At 36.4% G+C, this 18,766-nt stretch overlaps 5 protein-coding genes and 1 non-coding gene across 6 annotated transcripts; 4 read left to right on the forward strand and 2 right to left on the reverse strand.

Annotated features, from left to right (window-relative positions):
- Positions 1–1,573, reverse strand: tmem70 (transmembrane protein 70). The gene is made up of 3 exons (XM_057334516.1): positions 1,325–1,573; positions 1,107–1,206; positions 1–958 (listed from the first exon to the last, which is right to left on the reverse strand). The coding sequence occupies exons 1-3, from the start codon at positions 1,538–1,540 to the stop codon at positions 513–515; spliced, it is 762 nt and encodes a 253-aa protein (XP_057190499.1). The 5' UTR covers positions 1,541–1,573; the 3' UTR covers positions 1–512.
- A 243-nt stretch (positions 1,574–1,816) lies between these two features.
- On the forward strand, positions 1,817–6,371 carry elocb (elongin C paralog b). Its single transcript, XM_057333391.1, has 4 exons — positions 1,817–1,926; positions 2,206–2,234; positions 4,220–4,363; positions 5,769–6,371. The coding sequence occupies exons 2-4, from the start codon at positions 2,231–2,233 to the stop codon at positions 5,957–5,959; spliced, it is 339 nt and encodes a 112-aa protein (XP_057189374.1). The 5' UTR covers positions 1,817–1,926; positions 2,206–2,230; the 3' UTR covers positions 5,960–6,371.
- A 120-nt stretch (positions 6,372–6,491) lies between these two features.
- On the forward strand, positions 6,492–9,972 carry ube2wa (ubiquitin conjugating enzyme E2 Wa). Its single transcript, XM_057333390.1, has 6 exons — positions 6,492–7,351; positions 7,913–8,004; positions 8,221–8,323; positions 8,613–8,768; positions 8,850–8,925; positions 9,065–9,972. Exons 1-6 carry the CDS (start codon positions 7,337–7,339, stop codon positions 9,076–9,078), a joined length of 456 nt encoding a protein of 151 aa, XP_057189373.1. The 5' UTR covers positions 6,492–7,336; the 3' UTR covers positions 9,079–9,972.
- A 3,401-nt stretch (positions 9,973–13,373) lies between these two features.
- rdh10b (retinol dehydrogenase 10b) lies at positions 13,374–15,473 on the reverse strand. The gene is made up of 6 exons (XM_057333388.1): positions 14,969–15,473; positions 14,633–14,868; positions 14,415–14,513; positions 14,184–14,329; positions 13,951–14,082; positions 13,374–13,853 (listed from the first exon to the last, which is right to left on the reverse strand). The coding sequence occupies exons 1-6, from the start codon at positions 15,240–15,242 to the stop codon at positions 13,730–13,732; spliced, it is 1,011 nt and encodes a 336-aa protein (XP_057189371.1). The 5' UTR covers positions 15,243–15,473; the 3' UTR covers positions 13,374–13,729.
- A 214-nt stretch (positions 15,474–15,687) lies between these two features.
- Positions 15,688–18,714, forward strand: rpl7 (ribosomal protein L7). The gene is made up of 7 exons (XM_057333389.1): positions 15,688–15,727; positions 16,261–16,363; positions 16,486–16,652; positions 16,851–16,988; positions 17,215–17,324; positions 17,413–17,629; positions 18,660–18,714. The coding sequence occupies exons 1-6, from the start codon at positions 15,714–15,716 to the stop codon at positions 17,619–17,621; spliced, it is 741 nt and encodes a 246-aa protein (XP_057189372.1). The 5' UTR covers positions 15,688–15,713; the 3' UTR covers positions 17,622–17,629; positions 18,660–18,714.
- LOC130555181 (small nucleolar SNORD12/SNORD106) lies at positions 16,692–16,781 on the forward strand. The gene has a single exon (XR_008963094.1). It is a non-coding gene; the product is annotated as a small nucleolar SNORD12/SNORD106 (small nucleolar RNA).
- Positions 18,715–18,766: the final 52 nt, after the last annotated feature.

An 18,766-nucleotide genomic window follows, 5' to 3' on the forward strand; every position in this document is an offset into this window, starting at 1 on the left:
ACAAATATAAAGTGGCTAAAGTATACTGTACAGTAGAAATTTGCACATAGATTGGTCTATTTAGGTATATGTAGATATTGCACTTAGTTGTACCTTATAAGTTATTGCACATAAAGACATTGTGTTTTTTATCAGAAAACACTACTGTTTATTATTGTACAACTTCTCGTTTGAAACTTCTTACAGGTCTTTCCCTTGTAAAAAAAACTGAAATTAGACCCGAAACTGCTGGAAAACAGAAGAAAGAATTATGCAGAAAATTCAGCGGGTAGGCTATACACAGAGGGTAAATATGTATATGAATTTATTTACACTTACAAATACACTTACACCATACAGTTTTCAGCATCACAAATGATCTGTATGGCATACCGTGCCTGCCAAAATTCAATATCTTACAAGAGTCCACTGAAATTATTTGAATAGCTTTGAGATTTTCTAGTACCTTTATCAGACAACTTCGCCGTCCAACAAGTATGAACAGAAATCAGCAGTCACAAATCTGACACAAGCTAACTCTCATTTGGTTTGTTTAAGTCATCTAAGTCAAATAAGAAGGGCCGATCATACCCCATGAGGTGGTTGTAGTCATGAGGCATAGCAAAAAGCATTGGGTTAACCAGCATGGAGCATTTCTTGGCATAAAAACTAGTGAACATCCGGCTCACATCAGGAATTTCAACATCACTCTGGTGGAATACAGTCCGTTTCTCCACTAGAAATGCATTGTATGTGATGGCCGTGTACATGTCTGTGTCCTTGTTGTGGTACAGGCGTACTACATAGCCTTTGGTGATCAGATGGAGGAGAACAGGAGTCAGAAATGTGAAGACACCTATAAACCCACAAAAAGCCACTTGCAGTGCTAAACTGTTTACACCAATTCCTGTTTTCAAGAGGAGGTATGGCATCACGCAGAGACTGAACATACTGCTGGAATACGAGAAAAACTTCACACCTAGAAGAAAAGAAGAAATTGATTTAAATTAAAGGTTATTCTTTTGGACTAATGCAAAAAGTTTTAAATAATATCTGATATGGCTATGCCTATGTGTTACATGACATTTGTTTAAAAATACCATATCAAATATATTTGAGTTATCTACCAATTACAGCCTTGCCCAGGTTGCCTGTGTAGATCAATTGTCCATCTTCAGAATGTACTGGTGTGGATGCATACCATCTAACTGCGCAATATGGTTGAATCTATAAGCAAAATAAATCATTAATAGTCGCTTTTTAAAGTAAGAGCATCCTCTATTCCAGTTGCATAGTAGTGTTATTATATTATTTAAGAATATCTAAAGAAAAAGTAGCGTCAAACCTTTTTTGTGGATGCTTTTAAAAACGACCTTTGCATCCCATGCAGTGAATGACACTTGCTCTTCAAAGCTAACGTTACTGCATGCGCGTGGAAATCTTTTTTCGTATTTTCATTACAGTTTGACGTCGGGCGAAAACAGACTTGGATGCTTCTAACGACCTGTTGTTGATTTTTTGATAGACGACGAAGTGCATGTAAAACTCCAACCTGATACATTTTTACTTCAGCCTGACACTCAGTTGAAGACCATGAAACCCGGAAACAATTTGGTCCTGTCTCCACGTGAGGGATGTCGCGAAAAATGTGTAATCTTATGGTTGCCTATAAAAAAATTCGTATTTGCAAGAAACACACATTTTACACACAGTGCTTAAAATAAACTGGAATGCGTTAATTTAACACTTTAATAAAATGTTGACACAATTCCGAGATAATTTACGGGGAACGCTGACTTTTAATTTGTAAGATATGTTACGGAAGAGGATTCGCTGATGAACGATTGTTTCCTGTAGTCGATACTGACAACAGAACAGCAGTTGCTCTCATCTCGTCAGAGACTAAACTGGATAAGAAAAGCCCAAAACACAAAAGACTAGCTCAAGGTGAGTAATAATAGTGTTTGGTTCATTTTGTATATGTGTTTTTGTTCGCAAGAATAGTGTCAGGTGAAACATTTATGGAAGACCGATCTGACGAGAGTGCTTGAGTTAAATAATAGCAGGTAATTTAACGTTAAATCATTTATTTTCATTTTTTGGTAACGTTACTGCATGAGCATTACATAGCTGTTTTCCTCCTGTGTCAAAAGCGAACATAATTTGTCGTTACTAATGTTACATTTTTTTGTGTGTTCACTACTATTTTTTTCTCTTAAATTACAGTGAGAAGCAGGAGAAAGCAGTAAAAATGGGTAAGATTTTTGTGTACCTTGTCATCTAGCAATACTTAACGCACATGAATATGCAGAGTTAAAATAATCTATATTAAATACTAACATTTACAAAATCTATGTTTTGTTAGATGCTGCAGATTATTTGGTCTGTCAAAATGATTTTTTTTGTAATAACATAGTGCTTGTTGAAGTGTGACAGTAATACACAGGTCTTAAAGTTTTCCGGTGTTGTGCCGAATTTGGACACCCCGCCAGATTACGACTCCCCTCATTTATTTTGCTGGGGATTGGCTAATCATAACCCCTCCCCCACACCTAATCCTAACACCTAATGTTAGTGGGGAATGGGGAGTCATAATTTGGCAGGGAGTCTGTTTTCGGCACAATACCGGTGTTGTACCGAAATTCGACTCCCCGTGAGATTATGACTCCCCTACTTCTGATCACTTAGGATGAAAGTGAAAGTGAAGTGAAGTGAAAGTGACCTATTAGTCAGATATGGTGACCCATACCCGAAATGTGACCTCTGCATTTAACCCATCCAGAGAGTAGTGAACACACGCACAGCAAGTGGTGAACACACGTACACCCGGAGCAGTGGGCAGCTATCACTGCAGCGCCCGGGGAGCAAGTAGGGGTAAGGTGCCTTGCTCAAGGCCCTGGGAATCGAACCGGCAACCTTCTGGTCACGAGTCCGACTCTCTAACCATTAGGCCACGACTGCCCCAGTCTGTTTTGTGATTGGTCCCTATCTCTAAATCCCGCCCCCACGCCTAATCCTAACCCTAACCTTCGTAGGGGAAAACAGGGGAGTCGTAATTTCACGGGGAGTCGGATTTTGATACAACACCAGCACCGTGCCGGATCTCCGGCTTGCGGCGTTTGACTGCGGAAAAAAAGATTACATTTAAAAAAGCTTTTTGATATCAGTTTGAGTTCATAAGTTTGCTCACCAATGGTATGAGAGGAACACAGCTATCACTCTTCTGCGCGTTACACACACACGCGCACTGCGATCGAGATATCAAGGATCGATTTCTAAAGCGTCTAAATCATTTTCAAACTTTTTCACAGCTTATTGCACCTAACTCACAGACCATAAACATGGTCGTTTTTGTCTGAAGTGAGCGTAAAAAGTTGAGAAAGAAATCGGATGTCAATACATTAGTGACAGCAGCCTAATATTCCTGCTATTCTGTGTGGTTGATATGAATCAAACAAATGAAAACAGAAGCACTCACTGCTGACTCCGTAATTTTTGTAGCTTTAATAGGAATTTATATTGTTTTCGTTTCACAGTTTGTAGTGCAAAATTTGCCAGTAGGAGTTTAAAAATGGATAATAAATCTGCCTCCACTAATTATTATAAAAAATAAACAAGCTCAAAAAGGTGATCACTTTTGCTTTTTTGAGGGCTCATTTATGCTAACCTGCTTTGACCAACTGTGATCTCATTACTATGTGTTGTGGATGTGACTTGTGCCATATCATCACCATTAATACCTATGGAATTAATGATTAAATTACTATTAGAGCACAAAATAGTTCAGTAGAGTACAAAATTAATCATAGATCTAGTCACTTTATTTTGCTTTCAAAATGCCACCCTCAATAGGACAAAAAATGTGAGTAGGATTTTTATTATGATGAATTCGGTTGAATTTGGTAAGCTATGTTTTTAATATATCATAACTGCAGAAAACTGGTTTGGTTTGTTATAATTATGCCCCCAATTATTTCGAGTCATTCTGTGATCCATACACACATGGCATAGCATCAAAGTTTAAGAAACGTCTGTCTGAGAAGCTCAAAAACGGCATGTTACTAGTTAGTTTCAAGGGAAATAATGTTCAAATAATGTTCTTTTTTGTTTGACAAACCCTGCTTATGTGTCTACTCTCGCAGCCCTGCAAAAAAAAGTTCAGGCTCAGGATTTTTTTTGCTTTAACCCCTGAATACAGTTTCTAAGTGTATAATTAAATGAATGAGAAATGCTTTTCTAGACAGTGAAGAAAAGACATACGGTGGCTGTGAAGGGCCAGATGCCATGTATGTGAAACTGATCTCCTCTGATGGCCATGAGTTTATCGTGAAGAGAGAACATGCTTTGACATCAGGAACAATCAAAGCTATGCTTAGTGGTCCTGGTGAGTATCTGTTACAGAAATTCTGAATAGAAGAAATCACATTTATAAATGCAATGTATTATGCCGTTTTTCCTGTGTTGCGGCTGAAGATACTAAAATAATACTGTAGATTTCTTTATCCAAATCTGGCATTTAGATGTTTTATGCCTGGCTCAGATTACAGGATTCTCTGACAGATTTTACCCTCCTGAGAATCTTTGAAAAAAATTATGTCCATGGCCTCGATCGGGTTGGATGTTCGGTCCAGAGTATTGCGTAATGTGAGGCATTCACAGATCAAATCCTACACTCCCGTTCTGCTCTGAGAAAAATCGGGACGGCCCCAATCATATCAAACAGGTTTTATATGTTGGATTTTCAATCGGGATGATGAAGTCGGTGCTTTCACAACAGCCAATATGAGACAAGACTTCAAGATGATGGAAGTGACTGACAGAACTTTAAAAATGTCAACCGCGACAGTTGCTGCAGTGCGCTGGATAGCGGAGATGAGCTTCAAAGATACATGAGCCAAAGGCATTTGAGTTTGAGCTCTGTCAGAGCTCAGTGACAAACCTGCAGCACAGAAGGTTCAGTTAAGCCTAAAAAAATGTTAAAATTCTTTAAATTTCAACAAAAAATTTACTGAAATTGTTAATATTTTGAATATAACGGTTATTTGAATTTCAGTTTCATTTTTTAAAATTCCTTCAAAATATTGTGATGCGTATCGTGAACCCAGCATCGAGATATGTATCGAATCGTGATCTGAGTGTATCATTACATCCCTACTTCTAGGTGAGAGGATCACGTGGTACGTGCATCCACTGGTACGATAATCTTAATATTCTCCTGTAGTGTGTGATGCACCAAGAGTGTTAAATCTTTTAAGTACGAGCATGTTTAAAGTCGGCTTGAAACGGAAGTAGCAATTCACTTTTTTCCATGTCGTGACATATACGAGCGAAAACCAACTTCTGAAATGAGGAAAAAAAATGTGAACGGGACTTGATTTCATTCATCGAGTACTTATTGCATCGTTGAGAGTTGGATCGTTGCCAACAAAGTGGAGTCAGACTTGTAAGCCAGTTTGCAATCAGTCAGTTGAAGCCCCGCCCTCGCTCCATTCCTCCTGACCAGAAGTGAAGAAAGGTCGTTTTGAGGGGGGGGAGGAGATTAATGGTTTTGATTAAAGATTACGTGCAAATGAATTTGATATATTTTGAATATATACTGCTGAATTTAATTTCATGCTGACTTTAAGATTTAAAAAAAGACAATCTGTCAAGATTCTCCTTATGTGTGTGCTGCTACCAGATTTCTTAATCGGTCAGGATTTTTAAAATCCTGTAGTCTGAGCCCAGATTTAGTGTATTGATTAACTTGTTTTTGGATTTATTAAAGCAAAGTGATCTCTTTCTTTCAGGCCAGTTTGCAGAGAATGAAACAAATGAAGTCAACTTTCGAGAGATACCATCACATGTCCTTTCTAAAGTGTGCATGTATTTTACTTACAAAGTTCGCTATACTAATAGTTCAACAGAAATCCCAGAATTTCCTATTGCCCCAGAGATTGCACTGGAGCTTCTGATGGCTGCAAACTTCTTAGATTGTTGAAAATACAAACAATTACAGTATTTAACTGCAGAATAAATATTAAGAGAAAACAAAATACTATTGTTTTATTGTTTTAAATGTAGGTTCCGCAACAGGAACATTGAACTTAATAACAGGGTTAAGTGCATTACCCACCCTTAGTATCATTTATTATGTTATATTTGCGTATAAATTAAAAAAGATTACATCTGTTTTTTTGTTTGTGTGTTTGTTTATACGTTCAGATTTTTTTGAGCTTTAACCCAGTATTAAATTTTACATTATTTCTAATTAACAAAATATAGGTGCCTGAAAAAATATTCTCCTGTTAACTATTTTCAAGAGTTAATCAAATCAAATTGATATTTAATTTTATTGTTGATCTTTTTGTGTTAACCTTAAATTTAAATAAAGGTTGTTATAATAACAGACAGACGAATTGTCATTGTTCTTTACTGGTTAATTTTGCTTGTGATTTTTTCCTTATTTGTAATTCAATCTGGATAAAAGTTTCTAATAAATTAAGATTTCAGATGCAAAACCCTCTAAATCCAATTCACGAGTTTTCGTTCAAATGACCATTTTTCATCAGGCTCCTACACTTACTTTCAGCAATAGCAGATATTTCAGACCATTCATAGTGTGGTATTTAGCGGGTTTTGAAGCAAAATCATTTGAGTAACGTGTGGAGAGCATTTGACGTTGGTATTTTTTGGAGGGTTATTTCATCTGAATGCAAATGGATTTTAGAGTAGATAAGTGCACTGAAACGTTTTTATAACGGACACATTCTGGGTATACCTGAGAATTATATTACATCGTGTAAAAATTTGCATAATAAGTCCACTTTAACATAAACTCTTAAAAACCAGTCCCCAAATGATAATATCCAACAAAATATAAAATATTTCACATTTTACTGAGCTCTGGTAAGATGCATTGTTTAGCATCTTTTAAGGCTTTTTGAAAGAATCACATTTACTCATAAAGCACATCTCGGGTTTTATAATAAATTGCATGTTTTACTTTATAAATGTACTATATTAGTTTTATATTTGTAAATAAATGATAGTACATGTGATTTGCAGTAGGTTTTTGTTTATATTTTCCCTGAAGTTAACATAGTTTCAGTTTTGGTGGACTACAAAATGCAAATGTGTGCATTGAAAAAAAGATGACTACTAATTTGCAAGTTTTTAACATGTTTTAGCCAAAAGACAAAGCACATTAAAAAAAAGAATTCTCCTGTTTGTCCAAAGGACAGGATAAGTCTGGTCACCTATTGCGGCTGCCCTTAAATGAAGTGTAAACTGTGCGAATGTTGTTGCATTGCGGCTCGCGCAGGGAAGCGGATCAGACGTCACTCGACCAATCGCCTCTCAGCAGAGGCTTTCCGTCATGGCGTCTATGCAGGTGAATATCTCTTAAAACAAAAGCAACTCGTTTAACATCACACTATAGATCAATTTAACATCGATTTATTATGACATCTTCCGGTTTATACCGTGTCTTTGTTTCGATCTGAACACAAAGCGTTAGTTGTTTTATCCGTACGCACATTTGTTTACTCTGCAAGCTAACGTTCAGTCAGTCTGAAAGCCCGACAACTCTGTCCTGTCATCACATACTGCTGTGACAAATAAAGACACGGTATTATTATTATTATTATAAACCTGATCTGTCACTGGAACCACAGGACATTTATCAATGCTGCTCGCTAGTTTCAGTAACGTTATCATTGTAATACATTTGTTTGCCAAGCTCGTTGTTAGCAGTCTGCTATGTGTCTACTTAACGTTACTAGTTTTATACTGCAGTAAGTTACTATTTAAAAACGAGACTTCAGTTTAAGTAATAGGTCAGATTTGTATCGTCATTTCTGATCATAATAAATAACTGGAATGTAGACATTTACTTGACATTGAAGTTTTGTGTTTTACCTTCAGTTACGTTTGAACTTTTTTCACTTCACAGAAAAGATTACAAAAAGAACTGTTGGCGTTGCAAAGTGACCCTCCACCTGGAATGACGCTGAATGAAAACAGCGTGCAGAACACAATCACAGAGTAAGCTGTCAGATGTGTACATGTGTTTCACTACAGCATCCTTTGACAGAGCAGAACAGTCACTTCAGTAGAGACGGGATTAGCTTCATTTTGACATGCTTGGCTGTCTGCATTCCGCAAACCTGTTTGCCTTTTGTATATATTGAATGGTAACAATTTTATTTATCTGTGTAAGCAATGAGTCAGTGATTGTTATCTACTCTTGTTCTTGTTCAGGTGGCTTATAGATATGGAAGGTGCTCCAGGTACTCTTTATGAGGGGGAGAAGTTTCAGCTGCTCTTCAAATTCAGTAGTAGATATCCTTTTGACTCACCTCAGGTAATTTTTAAGATACGTTTGTGATTTCTTTATCTGTTTCTATCAAACCTGTTTTTGATTCAACGCATGATGTATTGACCGTGTTTACTTTTCATGTCAGCATCACAGTTGAAACTGCAATACAGCAAAGCAATTAGATTAAATATGTAATTAAAAAAACATTGTAAAATAAATAATATTTTAGTTACTTGCCAAATCCATTATTAAAATGCTGCGTGCCATCTGCAGAGGTGCATTGTCTCATGTGTTCTGTTCTGCTAGTGATTTCTGTGAATTTACCTGTTTACAGGTAATGTTCACTGGAGAGAATATACCCATCCATCCACATGTCTATAGCAATGGTCACATCTGTTTATCTATATTAACGGAAGATTGGTCACCAGCTTTATCCGTGCAGTCGGTTTGTTTAAGCATTATTAGCATGCTGTCAAGCTGCAAAGAAAAGGTAAAAACTTTTTTACCTATTAGGTTAATGTAATTTGTTTTTATAGTGATGTAATTAACTTTTTTTGTTGTTGTTTTTCAGCGGCGTCCTCCAGATAATTCATTTTATGTAAAGACATGTAATAAAAATCCAAAGAAAACAAAGTGGTGGTATCATGGTGAGTCTTATTAAATTTTATTTTCAGTTTCACATGAGTTGTCTGATGCTTTTTGCAGTAATAGTTATTAGCAATCATAACCTACACAAATATTTTTTGCCCCTCTGATATGCTTATTTGTTTTGATTGTTCTATACAGATGATACATGCTAGTATCCAAGTGCATCATTGTGTTACAGTATATGAACAGACTTTTGGATCATGGATTAGAATTGAACCAGCAGACTGTGGCTATTTGTGTGTGGATTGGGCATGCTGACTGGAAAAGATGCATAAAAACTGCAGGAATGTAACCCACCCAGCAAGCATATTTTGATGGATGAAAGATGTGGAGCTCTTTATTTTTTTTTCTTCAAATTTTGTAATGTTTGATTCATGTTGTATTATTTCTTTATAAGCCTTTAAGGGTTTTCATTGTTTGTGCAATAATAACTTGAGCTTGGGTTTAAAATAAAAGGAAGGACGGTGCAAATCAGACATCTAACTGCTGTAATGGATCCATCAGCAAAAGCAGAGACACAAGTCGACCTTTGTCTTGCCTGGTAATGCACTGTGAACTTTAAACAGGGCAACATTTTTAATTAATATTGTAACATAAAACCATAGTTTCTTTTATGAAATAAGCCATTTTTAGTTGAATATTGTTGTTGGGTGTGGTGTACAGTACAGTATAGGACTATTTTGATAAATGCACAATTTACTGATATGTACAGATTTGATGCGGGGTGATATTATATGATTGTAAATGTAATTTAGAATTACATAAAAATGCTTTATGGGATAAGATTTAAGCACTGGTTTTATAGACAGACAACTTTTGCGTAGTTAAAACAAAGATAAATTTTAGACATTATCACTTGACCTTTTATGTAAAGCTCTATCTAGCTATATTAAAATTGACCGTTTGATTTAATGGTTATATGTGTTGTGCTGGGAGTGTTTCTTTTAAAAAGACAACTTTTCCCTGCATCTAGTTTAAAAACCATTATGTTCGTGTTCATGATTTTGATAACTTTATTTAACTTTATTTAAAAGAAATGTCCCTATTAAAGTAATATATTTTGAGATGCTGTCATGTGTTTTAATTATTTTGCTTGAATTATGTGTACAGAGTGACTTCAAACCATTTCATGTAAATAATAATGTTATATTCCAAAATATGCACATTTTAAGGGTCTGCACAATGTGTTAGGTTAACCCTGGTATTATGGTGGTATGACCCAACCACAGACTTTAATAGTGAAGTGTTTCTGCAGACGACACACCATTACTGCTAGTTTGTGATTATCTTATGATCTGTCCACTAGAGGGAGGTACAGTAATGTCATTTAAGTGCATATATTACATACAGGCAGTGTTTGGATTAAATCATGTTTTATGGGGGTATGATATAAGTTATGCATAACTATATATCACGTTTTAAAGGGTTTGCATAGAAGACAGGTTTTTGTGTTGATCAAGAATGAAAAATATATACTTTTTCAGTCCAAACAATGTTATAAGAGAGACAAGTTATTCTTCTTTTAAATGACTTGCAGTCATTTGACATGACAAAGCAGCAGACCCAAAATGGCAACTAAAATAAGCAGTTAAATTACAATTGAGGACAAATATCAAACACTTTGATTTTTAAATATAGGCCCACATGACTAAAAATAGACTTATTCATTTAAATATTTAGTTTACCTAAATACCTACTATATCTTATTAGCTCAAATTTCAGATTTATCATTATTATTTCTAAAATCAATTTATCTGAGGGACCCTAACGTCTATTTTTATCTCTTAGAGGGGGTTCCTAAATTCCGGAGCCCAGTCCCCCCATGTTTCTGGTACATTTTGAGTCATCTCAATCTCAAGTGGCCCAATATAACAATTTAGGCAAAGCAGGTAAAGGTACTAAAATAAGGCTAAAACTTTATAAGATAAGATCAAGTTCTGTAGTGCACATTAGCACTTTTTATAAAATGTATAACTGACATGCTAGACAAGTATTAAGATGACTAAGTAAACAATTAAATGGTATACTCATAGCAAAATTACATTGTTGACATTTCTAATGTTTCATTTAATGTGATTTTGCTCTGGTTTGGAACAGACTGCCAGATGCCTGTGAGTTCTCATTGAATCATCTGTGAAAAGTGAGTTTGATAGTAAGCCTTTACAAAAAAAGTAGTCTGGAATGTTTGAGAAATGTTTACACAGTCTGACTAATAATACATTCATTGGAATTTTCTTTTCCATCAGACTGAATATGAATGCTTAAGGATCGTCCTCATTGGGTATCTCCCCTTCAGAAATGTGTCTGTGACATCATTACTATCATAGTGTAATGGCATCATCCAAATGAGTGTAGTGGGACTATAATTTCCGGATAAAAGAAATGTGATAATCTATGTGTCAGTGATCTTCCTTATCTCTTGTATTTGGACTGTTGTCTGAAACATTTTCAAGACAGGCAGCCAAGTCTATTGCTTTTGGGGAGCCCCACAGAGGAAATGTACGTCTTTCCATGCGTCATTGTAATGAGTTACAGACCAACCATGCTTATGCTATAGCTCGGATATAATCTGAAACTCACTTGTTTTTCATTTAATAAAGCAATCATTTGCATATTTGGAGGTACAGAAAAGTGAATTTAAAAGCTAATTTTCTGTGTTGATGTTTCCAAATTCTTGCTGTAAAAAATGAATTATTCATGTTAAATAAGGTCAATCCCACTTAATGTGATATATAGTAAGTGAAAGCAGAAGCAAACTGACAATTTATAAACGTCCTAATTTAGTAAAGGTAAAATAGGAATTATGTCAACCAAATGACAACCAATTGTCTGTCAAACGTAAAACCTGGCACCAAAACAAAAATTCTTAGTAAAACAAAATAATCTTCTGTTGCATAATGTATACTGACACGTCACAAACAAATGAGCTGCTGCTCATGGACCAAACATTCTTTCACGCTGTTTTCTCTAATGAGGCATGTGCTTGCATACTTTTTGAGTTTGTAGGCTACATGAAGTACTTTATTGTTCTTTTCTGTTTAGCCTGAAATGCTCTATATGCGTGGCCTGACATCTTCTGTTGGCTTTTGTTCACACATCCGACAGCTTTTGGTCTAGAGTTGTTTAGGCTGTGCCAGTTTTCATTCTTTTTTAAAAACAATTTAGATAGTAACAACCACAACTTTGTAAGTATTTTAACATAACATCAATGATTTAAACTCGTAAAACAAAGTGGAAGAAAAATTATGTTATGGAAAACTACTCTTTTTTATTGTTGTCCACTTCCAGTCAGCATTCTAATAATCAACAGCCTTATTTGCTATATTTACCCATTGCTATAGATACCCATGGTCTAAAGCCATTTTCCACTTTGCGTATATATTTGCACGCATGCACTTTAAATGTGTTCATTTCTTATTTGACTATCACTTTTACAGTACTAATGCGATTCTCATGTTCCCTCGGAGCAGAAACAAGTGTGTGATTTTATAATCAATCTGATGGCATTTGAATGCGATTCCCCATTTTCATTGATAGGATTGTCTGACATTTCAGACTATGATGATTTCCACATGGAATCTTAAAGAGATTACCCAAAAATAAATGTTCTGTCATTATCATTTATTTAGGCTATACCTGATGTTGTCATTAATAATCTACACTGTAAAACTTTGCTGTTGAATTGCAGCAGGTTTGCCAGTAACTTACTGTAGATTGAATTACTTTCCTATTAGTTTTCAATTTGAGTTAAATTTAAATTAAAACACTTTAACTTTTGAGATTCAAAATGAGCAAGAGACTGACATTCTTCCTAAGCATTTTCGTCTTGTTTTTTTAGTAAAATCTTGAACTTGAAACTTCTAAAATTAGGATACATTTACATAACAAGAAAAGTGACCTTTGATATTTTAGTCTTGTTTCATGAAAGAAAATATAAGAAATATGTAAGTTTGTTTAAAACAAAATTGTAAATTAAATCTACAGTAAGTTACTGACAAAACTCCAGCAAAGTTTTACAGTATGTTTTATGACTCCTGTGGAACACAAAAGATGTCCATACAGTGGAAGTCAATAGGGGGCAATATTGTCTGCTTTTCAAATATCTAAAATCGCTTTATAAAATATCTTCCTTATATCTTTATTTGTGTGTGTGTGTGCAGATATATACATTAAAAAAATGCTGGATTATTTTCAACCCAGCATTTGGTCAAAAAATGCACAAACCCAACCATTGCGTTGTAAATTAACATGTGCTGGGTTGTTTTAACCCACTGCTGGGTCAAACATCAATTTTATGGGTTAATTTAATCCAACGGCTGGGTTTGACCCTTTTTGTGCCAGCATTTTTTAGAGTGTGCCTATACTCTATGCTCGCAGTAATCTCTACAATCATCTTTTAGTTCTGACATTAACAGAGGTTATCAGATAAAAAATATATTGTAAATAATTCATTTGAAAAGACTATTTATTTAACAATTTAAGCAATTGTGGTAGTTTCTTTTGACAGTCATTTGGACCAGGCAACCAAGAAATACTCAGTACACACAGTGCATATCTTAGTGTTAAAAGGAGGATAAACCTCTAAAGTGACATGGTCATTGAATGTTGACAGAAAAAAACAATATATGACAAAATATGAATGCATATAAATAGGTGATTGGCCTTTTTTATGCAATCTTAAAGTAACATGCTGAACTTGCAAAGTTGCCAGCTAAATGTTGTTTGGAAAAACTTAGCGTACAGCTTTCACCGTTCCAATGGAACTACAAAGAATTTAGCATCGTTGCTTAAAGTTGCCACCAGTTAGATCCCAGTCTTTGATTCATTGTTGTTTGTGAACTCCTTTCGTTGAGCCAGGAAGGGGTACATACATTTATCAGCACCGATAAATCTATACATGCATACAGTGGCATCAAATGGCAAAACTCTGTAAAATAGAAATAAAAAAAACTTTAAATATATAGCAATAAATACATTATTTACAGAAATACCTTAAGATATTGTTCATAGCATATTATGCATACGTTTTCATGAAGGTGACCATGTACGTGACACGTGGCGTGCAGATCATTGGTTGGTCTGTTAGTATGGCTCTCATGGCTTGTTGTACACAGTACTCTGGCTTTAGTGGTGGAAAAAAGGGAGCCATTTCTTTCCTGTTTTAATCAACAAGACACCAGTTGAAAAACACAAAAATAGAGAATTCACATGCTTTACAAAGAGATCATTTCATACATTAGTTATCGAGACCACAAACCTAATTTTACAGCCTTTGAACATATCAGTGTCCACCAAAAACGGACAGACAAGAGTCATCTTAATTCCATCCTTATCAGCTGCTTTCAGTTCATGACTCAAAGATTCATGGAAGCCTATGGCACCAAACTTGCTTGCACAATAATCCTACAATAAAGGGGAGAAGATGTCAGTTCTAATATACAAAACGTCGCAGTTCAGAAATACAAGGACCATAAAAAGCTAAACTTACCTCCACACCAGCAGTGGTAAACAAACCCAGTGAGCTGGCGACAGTTACAATGTGCCCATGATTCAACTCCAGCATTGCAGGAAGAAAAGCCTTGGTAGTCTGTGAACATAAAGACAACGATCAAAACGGAACTCTTCTTCTTAAGCATGGACGTAAAAAAGCAGAACGTGAAAAAAAAACTTGGGAATGGAGCCGATTAAAGCAGGTTATATACTGACCCAGAAGTGAGCATGGCAGTTGACCATCATGGTTCTTTCGATGAGCTCGTCTGGGCACTCGAGAAGATGATGTCCTGAGACAACTCCAGCATTATTGATCAACATGTCGATATTACCCACATCTCTGCGCACCTTCTCTGCTGTAGAATATACACTCTCACGTCTACTTACGTCGCAAACATACGCATACACTTTTGGCTGAAACAGGGGCAACTCTTGGACAACGCCTGAAGAGCCTGTAAGAAGAAAACATGTTTAACGTAAGAACATATTAAGAAAAAAAAACTTTATGCGATACTAAAATATATATATATATTGCATTCAAACGGAGTTTACCTTCGGAGGGGCTCAACTTTTGGTAGATTTCACGCACCATCTCGGCCGTTTCTTCGTTACCCTGCCTGTTGATGTCCCAAAGCACGAGAGTCGCTCGTCTCCGAGCAAACTCCAGTGCAAACAGCCGCCCGAGACCACTTCCAGCACCGGTGATAACACACACCTGGCCCCGCACACTTTTCTCGCGCGGACGAACAAACCATTTAGCGCCAGCCAACACAAATGACCACATTATTTTAAAAGTGACCACAAACAATTCGGTGACGATATTCATAGCTATTCGTGGCGCTTTCCCGCTTGCCAAACTAAACTATTCAAACTGATTTTCGGTGCCTTAAGAAGAAAAGCACGCACTCAAAAACCCTCCTCGGACACTAAACACACGCTGGATCCCTTGGCTTCCACAACAAAATTAAATCGGTCCATACTGAGCTCTTTAAATATGATCGTACACACTTCATAACTTCCCCCCCATGTGGGTCCGCCAGCGTTGCAAAACACTAGTGGCGTTAGCGTCATGTCTAGCTCGTTTGTTTTCATCCTTTGTTTCAATCAACATATTTTTAATGTATAAAATATACTGCACAATTTTATGTTGCCAAAGAGCGAATAAAATAACTTTTAATTACAAAAAAATGTTTTAAAGGCAAAAGAACTAGACACCTAACGTTAACCGGAAGTACGATGGACCCAACTCATAAGACGCCACTGCGCATGCGTACAAGCCTCTTTTACTGTAGGGATAATGGCGGGTGAAAAGTAAGTTGGATTCCGTGCTGTTTGAATCTTAATCCATCGGTTAAAATATCGCTCGTTCGGTGTTGTTAACAGTCTTGATGAGCAGAGAGTATGTGTTTACGTATTATGAAATGGATAGTGGGACCAATCGAGTGAATGATGAATCAATAAATTTGACGTGAATGTTGGGTTGTATCGACATAAGAACGTGTAAAGAACAGTTCATGTAACAGAATGAAGATGTGTCCAGACATTTACTTTTGTGCGTAAATACGAGACACGGTCGCAAGATAATCATTTTGTTGCGCCCAGGTTTTTTTAATGGTCATTAGTAAAGTGTTAGCGGGTTGTGGTAATGCCATGATGGTGCTACGCTAGCATGGTGCAGTGTTTAGTTCCAGTGTGATTTTATTAACCATAGCTGTAATATAAGATCATGCTAGCAAATATATAGGTTGTACTTATTTAATGTTACATGGTTGTCATAACAGCCTGGTCTGTAGGCATAGCTCGAATAGTATGAAAGTGACATGTGCTTCTATGTGATTTCTCAGAGAAAAGGTGGTTCCCTCAGTCCCTGAAAGCCTCTTGAAGAGGCGAAAGCGCTTCGCTGCCATCAAGGCTGTGCGTCTGAAGATGCAGCAGGCTGAGAAGAAGGTTGGTGGTTTATTTGCTTTGTTTGTTTTACCCCTAAATGGATGTCATTGCATGTCTCGCATGCCAGTTGCAACATTTTGAAGCGTCAATATAATGAGTTCCATCTCCTCTCTCATCCATAGGACCGCAAAGTCACCAGGAAGCTCATCTTCAAGCGAGCTGAAGCTTACCACAGGGAATACAGGCAGATGTACAGGCGTGAGATCCGCATGGCCAGAATGGCTCGCAAGGCCGGCAACTACTATGTCCCAGCTGAGCCTAAACTTGCTTTTGTCATAAGGATCAGAGGGTAAATCTTTTTTTTTTAATAGGGTTAGAGATGTCTTGTCATGTGGTTAATGATGTTGCTCTTTTTTCCCCATCATATCGACCATGGTGATTTATTTTGAAAATAAGCCAAATCCTCTGAAACCACAACCAAGCATTAATGAAAAGTAGTTTGAACTGTCATTTAAGAGTTTTGATGAGGTACCTTTTCTGTCATCAGCATCAATGGTGTCAGCCCCAAAGTCCGCAAGGTGCTTCAGCTGCTTCGTCTCCGCCAGATCTTCAATGGTGTCTTCATCAAACTGAACAAGGCCTCCATCAACATGCTGCGAATTGCAGAACCCTACATTGCTTGGGGGTATGTAAAGCAGTTGTACGTTTTGTAAACGCATGGGACCCATGGTCTTGGTAAACCTTTGCCTAGGAAATTTTAAGTTTGTGTCTTATCTTATAGCTTGGCATTAAAAATTAAAATCAGTGAATTGCTTTTATTGTGAGCGATCTTTATGAAATATCAAAAATTTTATTGATATAGTCAAATTAATTGGTTTTACTTTGCCTGACCGGGTCCATTTGTCTTACAGCTACCCCAACCTTAAATCTGTGCGTGAGCTTGCCTACAAGCGTGGATTTGGCAAGATCAACAAGCAGCGCATTGGACTTACAGATAACTCCCTTATCGAGAAGTCCCTTGGTAGGCACTTATTCCACAAAGTTCAAATACTGATTTAACCAAAATTGTGTTCACTAGGATTCAAGCAAATTCATTTATATCTCTCCAGGTCGGTATGGCATCATCTGCATTGAGGATCTCATCCACGAGATCTACACTGTTGGAAAGAACTTCAAGGCCGCCAACAACTTCCTCTGGCCATTCAAACTGTCCTCGCCCCGTGGAGGCATGAAGAAGAAGACCACCCACTTTGTAGAGGGAGGTGATGCAGGCAACAGGGAGGACCAGATCAACAGACTTATCAGGAGGATGAACTAAAAGTTATGGTGAGCACCTGACCCAGGGTAGGGCGTAGTTCACCCAAAAATAAAAATGATTTATTTTACTCACCTTCGAGTTGTTCCAAATCTGTATAAATATATTTGTTCTGATGAACACAGAGAAAGATATTTGGAAGAATGCTTATAGCCAAACAGTTCTTGGACCCCAATGTCTACTATAGTAGGAAACATTACTTTAGTTTTTTTTCTGTTGAACACAAAAGATATTTTGAAGAATGTAGGAAACCAAACCGTTCTGGGGCACTTTTGACTACCATTGTAATTTTTCCTACTATGGTAGTCAATGGTGACCAAGAGCTGTTTTGTTACAAGTATTCTTCCAAATATGTTTCTGTGTTCAACCAAACAACTAGATTTATACTGGTTTGGAACAACTAGAGTAACAAATATTTGCATGCTCAAACTCCAATCTGACCGGGGCTTAATTCATGACAGAATTTTCATTGTTAGGTGAACTATCCATTTATCTTGTGCCTGCATGTTGAAATTGGAATGTGTCTGATTTCACTTTGGGACTATGTGGTCTGAATTATTTTAGTGATGTAGAATAATATTTGCATTAGTTATCATACGTCAAGTCTTATGATATCAGCATAATGTGATTTTGTGAGGTTTGTAAACGTTGAAACATTTTTACTTTTTTTTTTTTTTTAAACGTTTTTACTCCCTTTGACTTAAATGAGGTCTAGAGTTGCATCTCAGAACCGTTAACGTTACGTGTGACTTGGTTGTCGTGTTGTTCATGGTTTTGCTGGTTAACAGCATGTCAGGAGACATTGAGGATGTTTAAGGTTTTTTATTTCATCTGAAATTAATATCTAGGCATCAACAATTCTCAAAGTATTGGACTTCACGAGTCTCAAGCTAATTGAATGTAGAACAAAATGTGTAATTTTTCCTTACGGTTGAAGAAAGAGTGCATACTTAACTCGGTTTGTGTTCTGTGAGTGAGAAAATGAGTTAAATGAAAATTACAACTATTTAACAGATGTCGTATCTTTTTTTGTCTCTACAGGTATTGGGAACGTTTCTGCTGTTGGTCTGCGAAAAAATAAAGTAATTTACACAAACACAGTTTTTGAGATGTGTTTCTTTGAACTTGGCATCCCTTTATTGAATTGT

This window comes from Triplophysa rosa, linkage group LG5, assembly GCF_024868665.1.
Source record: "Triplophysa rosa linkage group LG5, Trosa_1v2, whole genome shotgun sequence".
Classification (NCBI taxonomy): Eukaryota; Metazoa; Chordata; class Actinopteri; order Cypriniformes; family Nemacheilidae; genus Triplophysa; species Triplophysa rosa.

Coding starts and splice junctions, on each gene's coding strand:
- rpl7 (XM_057333389.1), top strand. Junction 16,653..16,850: donor TTTGTCATAAGGATCAGAGG/GTAAATCTTTTT, acceptor TTCTGTCATCAG/CATCAATGGTGTCAGCCCCA. Junction 16,989..17,214: donor GAACCCTACATTGCTTGGGG/GTATGTAAAGCA, acceptor TTTGTCTTACAG/CTACCCCAACCTTAAATCTG.
- rdh10b (XM_057333388.1), bottom strand. CDS start 15,242: ATGAATATCGTCACCGAATTGTTTGTGGTCACTTTTAAAATAATGTGG. Junction 14,330..14,414: donor TTACCACTGCTGGTGTGGAG/GTAAGTTTAGCT, acceptor CCTTTATTGTAG/GATTATTGTGCAAGCAAGTT. Junction 13,854..13,950: donor ATGGTCACCTTCATGAAAAC/GTATGCATAATA, acceptor TCTATTTTACAG/AGTTTTGCCATTTGATGCCA.
- elocb (XM_057333391.1), top strand. Junction 4,364..5,768: donor AGCTATGCTTAGTGGTCCTG/GTGAGTATCTGT, acceptor TCTTTCTTTCAG/GCCAGTTTGCAGAGAATGAA.
- tmem70 (XM_057334516.1), bottom strand. CDS start 1,540: ATGTATCAGGTTGGAGTTTTACATGCACTTCGTCGTCTATCAAAAAAT. Junction 1,207..1,324: donor TAAAAGCATCCACAAAAAAG/GTTTGACGCTAC, acceptor TTTTGCTTATAG/ATTCAACCATATTGCGCAGT. Junction 959..1,106: donor CCTGGGCAAGGCTGTAATTG/GTAGATAACTCA, acceptor CTTTTCTTCTAG/GTGTGAAGTTTTTCTCGTAT.
- ube2wa (XM_057333390.1), top strand. Junction 8,005..8,220: donor GTGCAGAACACAATCACAGA/GTAAGCTGTCAG, acceptor GTTCTTGTTCAG/GTGGCTTATAGATATGGAAG. Junction 8,324..8,612: donor ATCCTTTTGACTCACCTCAG/GTAATTTTTAAG, acceptor ACCTGTTTACAG/GTAATGTTCACTGGAGAGAA.